Source organism: Leptonotus elevatus, chromosome 1 (genome assembly GCF_054856555.1).
Source record: "Leptonotus elevatus isolate MCC_2025b chromosome 1, RoL_Lele_1.0, whole genome shotgun sequence".
Classification (NCBI taxonomy): domain Eukaryota; kingdom Metazoa; phylum Chordata; class Actinopteri; order Syngnathiformes; family Syngnathidae; genus Leptonotus; species Leptonotus elevatus.
The window spans coordinates 22,114,253-22,120,029 of NC_141239.1; the positions used below are offsets into that span (position 1 = coordinate 22,114,253).

At 40.6% G+C, this 5,777-nt stretch overlaps 1 protein-coding gene across 1 annotated transcript; it reads right to left on the bottom strand.

Annotated features, from left to right (window-relative positions):
• Positions 1–269: 269 nt before the first annotated feature.
• Positions 270–5,542, bottom strand: snap47 (synaptosome associated protein 47). Its single transcript, XM_086084324.1, has 4 exons — positions 4,391–5,542; positions 3,818–4,296; positions 2,572–2,696; positions 270–2,437 (listed from the first exon to the last, which is right to left on the bottom strand). The coding sequence occupies exons 1-4, from the start codon at positions 4,894–4,896 to the stop codon at positions 2,291–2,293; spliced, it is 1,257 nt and encodes a 418-aa protein (XP_085940450.1). The 5' UTR covers positions 4,897–5,542; the 3' UTR covers positions 270–2,290.
• Positions 5,543–5,777: the final 235 nt, after the last annotated feature.

Genomic DNA, 5,777 nt, shown 5'->3' on the forward strand with positions numbered 1-5,777 from the left:
GATAGTCGATGGATAGACAGTTGATTGTTGTCACGTGTAGGACACAGCCAGCACTTGCTAGAAATTCCTGAAACACCTTCAAAGTCAAGAGAAGGCACATTAACAATTATTATTCAGCAGTCACATGGGTTCATATTTCAAAATTCCAGGTCGGGCAGACTGTTGTTACATGTCGGACATGGCCAGCACTTGCCAGTAATTCCTGCATCTTCTTTAATGTTCGGATAAGTTCAACCTCGACAATGGACTGTAGTTGTTTTTCAACTGGGTGTTGCCACAATTCACATATTTATTGATTTTTAAGTTATTCAATGAATTTTGCATGGTTTCATTTGTGGTTTTTCAGGGGTGTGTAGATTCGGTATCAATTGTAAACATACAGTACCATCACTTAATTATAGGACTGATTACAATCGATGATGATGATGATAATGTGTTTCTTTGCGTTATACTTTTAACTCATTCACTGCCATTGACGGCTATAGACGTCAAAAATTCATTTGAACTATTTCTATTAGTTTCACATTTTTTTCCACTTTTGTTAAGAGTATGAAAACCTAGAAAAAAAAATATTGTACATTTAGAACAGATATAAAATTTGTGATTAATTTTGAGTTTAAATAATTAAGTAAGTAAACAAAAAAGAAAATATTAAAACATTTGAGGCGTCAGACGATTACATTTTTTACTTAATCGCATGACTTCAATAGTTAACTCATGACTAATCACATTTTATATCTGTTGTAAATGTACATTTTTTCCCTAGGTTTTCATACTCTTGTTAACAAAAGTGGGAAAAAATGTGAAACTAATAGAAACAGTTCAAATGAATTTTTGACGTCTATAGCCGTCAATGGCAGTGAATGAGTTATTTGACACACGATGCCAGTGCATGTTGTTCGTGCATTCAATTGTTTGGACATCAAATAGATAACAGACAACAAATACATTATGACTATGCATATATGTCAGTCCTACACACATTTGACAGCTTTTCAAGTCTTAAGGAAATAATCTTTTACGCACATGCAATACATCGTGGGTATGTCACATACACGTGAACAAGTAGGTCTCTACAATGACTGGAGCAAAAAGATGTCTTCAGTAGAGCATGCTCTTCGCCTGTTTAGTTGCGAGTGTGCTTTGTGCATCAAGGACAAACAGCGTGAACTCGTGTGCCTCAACCAAGTGCTCATACAAAGCGTCCCAAGGGGCGTAGTTCCCCAACCCTGTTTTATGGAATCAACTATATTTCTATTCTAACGGTATTGTATAGAACTGTGCATGTCCCAATGGACCCTTAACTGATCCTGGTTAAAATAGATACTTTGGAAATCATCTCCAAAATAAAATAAATAACATTCAAAAAAGAACATAAAGTTAAAAGTGCCTATCTAATTTTTAGATTTTACAGTTAACTTAATTCTCAAGGGACATTCGGGAAAGTGAGGACATCATGAAAACAATAATGCTGTAATATATAAAGTTAATATGATGATGTTCGTGATGATTCATTATTTTTTGTTTCTGTATTTTACATTATTTTAAGATTATTATGATCATATAACAATAATGTTAACAATAAAATTTTACTATAACGATCAGAAAAATACAGAAAAATGAAAAAATGTACAGTGGTCTATTTTTTTAATCATTATTTATGTCTAATATATATTTTTTCTCTTTTTCAGCCAATTTCAAGACCGTCCGTCATTACGTTAATAACCTTAAAATGATCATTCTTAAAATGAATAATAATAATCTGAATAATGTTTGATCCACTACAAATTTGGACAAACGTCAAATAAACATAGCAATAGTTACTATAGAGCATGTGTCAAACTCAAGGCTCGGGGCCAGATCCGGTCCGTCACATCATTCAAATCAATTGTCGACTTCATGTTTCTTGCAAAAATATCCAAACTGAAAATTATTTTGAATAACATTGAGATACTACAAGCATTTTTGTTACCAACCTCCCTTTTAAAATAAATTGAAAACAGATATTTATATATAATAATATAAGGGTGTCATATGGGTCTACAGTCATAATGGTCCCCCAAAGGAAACCATAACTACGAAGTGGCCTGGGACAAAAATGAATTTGACAGCCCTGCTGTAGAGGGTCAAGTAAATACCAATGAATAAATACATACCCAGTTTCAACTCTAAAAGGAATGCAACGTCTTTCAAAGCGCCAACAGGTTCTCACCAATCTTTCAAGTCTCTGGAAGTGCCCAACCGCACATCTGTCCGTCTGTCTGTCTGTCCACTGGTCCAGACTTTGCGTTTACAGCAGTCTCTTCATGCGGCAGGTGTGCTTCCCGATGGTCATGGAGGCTTGATCGGTGGAGTTGGTCAGGACGTTGAGTGCTTCGTCCTGTCGTTCCAGCTCTGTCTCGGCCTCCAGGGCCAAGCTCTTCAGCTGAAGTAGCATCTGCGCCAACATACGCACGTGCTCACTTATGACTGACACCATCACAGACGTATAGATCGAATAATATGGTGATTTAATTTTTTATTTATATTTGTATTTTTTTTGCAGCGCCACAGGGTGTACGCGCTGGTCACCTGCTTGAGCTCCTGGGCTTCGGCCTGGCTGACGGCGGGCTGGAGGACGTGCACCTGCAGCTGGGACAGCTCCCCCGCCGGGATCTCCATAGGGACCTCCGTCTCCTGGCACCCGTGCAGCAAACCTGTGGTGGGACGGGTGGAGAGTTAGACAAGTGCCTGGGTTTGTGTTATGAGAAATGCAGATGGGCTCTCCAGATGTGATGTGGTTTACTGACAGAGCTACACTGCCACTAAGTGGTTAAAATGGAGAAGTGACTGCAGGGGTGGGCAAAATTTAGTAAAAAGTATAGAAAAAGCCTATTTAAAAAAAACTATGAAAAGAAAAAAAAAACAGATAAATAAATACTGATGGAAACGCTGGGTGTCCGAGGACCCCAATTTGGTCCTACGTTATGAAGGACCAAAAATTCCCAAATAACATAAAATAAAACAAAATAAATAGAGTCAAAATAAAAATGTATATTCAAAAATTATTAATTAAAAAATGTAATATAAAAAATAACAATAAATTAAATGGGAATAAAAACATAGTAAATAAATACAATTAAAAATTAATACAAAAGTAAAAGTAAAAATAAATAAAAAAACAAGATTCAAAAACTAAAAATAAATATGGACATAAATACTCAAATAAATGTATAAATAGATTTAAATGTCAATCAATAAATAAGAAGGCTCTGCTCTCATATTTATTTAATTCATGTCGCAGACGCTGTCAGCATGAAATGCATCATGAAATGTCGGACTCTACCCATTCCTCAGCAAGGAAGAATTCACACACACAAAAGAAACAATGGGCCTTGTTGTTTACAGGAACTTGTGTGAAGTTATCGAGCAAATCAAGTCGCAAGTTGTGGTGACAGTGGACAAGATAGTCGTCTATTGCTGGAGCTCTCCATGCAAGCTGGCGAGACTTCCTTGTTCGCCGACCTGTTGGTGTGAATGAGAGAACACTCCACCATCGAAAGGCAGTTTGCAACGGCAGCATGAAATAAATAAATACGAGAGCAGAGCCTTTTTATTTATTTATTGATATTTAAATGTATTTATATTTTTATTTTTTGTGTGTTTTATTGTATGTATTTTTACTTTTATTGATTTGTATATGTATATATAGGGTTTTTTTGTATTTAATTTTTGAATTATATTTTTACAACCATTTTTATTTGAACTTTTATTTATTTGGGCATTTTTGGTACTCCTATGTGGCCACACAAGTCGCACTGATGAAAAATTGCCTTACCGTCATGCACATCACAGGGCGACGAAGCGGGTGTGGCCCGGAAGGCGGCGTACTCCGCGGCGAACTCCACCTTCTTCTTGTACTGCATCTCCAGCACGGCCAGCGCCTCCGGCATCTTGGCCGACAGCAGCCGGCAGCGGACGTCGGGCCTGCCGATGAAGCGTTGCCCCACCGTGATCTCGTAGGGGCTGTGCACGCGAATCTCGTCCACCTCGCCACGCTCGAAGCGGTGCAGCAGGCGGCAGGCGGCATCGCGCACCTCCAGGGAGGACGGCAGCACCAGCAGGCAGCCGGGCTTCAGGTCGCAGTCGCCCTCCTTGGACACCACGGCTGGGATGCTGGCGATCACTTCGCTTCGGGCGGACGCTTTGGATGCGGCGGCGGCCCGGGCCGCATCCTCCGCCTTGGCTTCCTGCTGAATCTTCCATGGGAGTTTACTGAAAGGCCACCAGGAAGGAGACTCCAGCTCTGACAAAAGTCTGAAATGAAACAATTGGAGAAAAGGTATAGAGCATAGAACGCAGGACTTGATTTCCCCCCTAATTTTACACTTGCAAATGAAAAAAGTCCTACTTATCAGCCACTCCCAGGTCCGAGTCCATCTTCTCCAGGCCTTGCATCATGTTGTCGAACTGCTCTCCCTGGTGGCTGAGAACCCTCCCGGTGTCCTCCAGTCGTCTCTGGGCCCCAGCGACGAGGTGGATGAGCTCCCGGCCCTTGGAAGGCTCACTCCCCAGAGTCTCACCCCTGGCCTCCGAGCCGGTGGGGGACAGCAGGCGCTCCCTCCAGAAGTGCTCCATCACGTTGTACACCACCACACGGTTGGGCTTGAGGGAGCCGAACCAGTGCTTCACGTTGCCCTCCTCCAACACCGTCAGGGTGCTGAAGATGAAACTGGACGATTCCATTTTGATCTCCATGATGCGGGAGAGGTGGAAATGGGCAAGGGTCTCCTTGGTTTGCTTTGAGACGAAACGCAGTGCGGTTCTGCTCAGGGACAGGGTGCCGTTCTCCCACCTCTTGTCCGAGGTGAGGTAGTAGGAGCCCGGCCAGCTGTGGATGGAGGCATCTCGGCTCATTTCGGGAGTTGATGACCGAGCTTTAGCTCTCGGTCTTGCCGCTTACATTCGTTAACTGACCTAAACTGTTTTAAAACGTCCCTACATGTATCGCTTCTTTCTTAAAAGTAATAACCATGGAAGTACTACCAAACGTTTCGCCTTGTTTGGCTGCGTATGTTTATCACGGAAGTGACGTCACTACTGCAGTGTAGCGCTGTATCGCGTTGGACATAAAAAGTCAGTTGACCTACTACATTTTAATCGTTGACCGCGTCAACATCAAATCGCTTTAACCATTAAAATATCACGTTCTTTTGATAATAGTCCTCTCAATTCAATCGGAATTAGTGCGACTTGGTGTTGTTTCACTGCGTGCGTACTTAATCATTATGTGACGTCACGTGTTGCAAACAACACTGTTTTTCTTCATGTTAATACATAAAACAAACACATTTTGCGCATACACACATAAAATCGCCGTTTAGCGTCCAGTGGTTGTCAAGGAAGGGTCGTCTTTGATGTGTCAAGTGTTGCACTTTATATTGTCCGATTTCAAAGTGAGAGACATCCGAGGACATTGACGTACCATGACAATGCTTTTAGACATTTATTTGACTGCTTTACTGTCGAGTCAGTCTTCCCCAACTTGTATCACTTAAAAAACAAAATAAATAAACATGTCGCTGATGCTTCCAGTATTTACTGTCCGATTATGCAACGGCAACAATACTTTTAATTTAGACAAATTGAAATATTTGATATTTTTTCCCTCGTATCAGTTAAACCTTATGCTAAAGCCAATCTTATAATATTCCTGATATAATGTGTAAGTATTTGGGCAAATATTTCGTGTTATTTGGCATCTTGTTATTTTTTCATCACGGAAGTGACGTCATGGT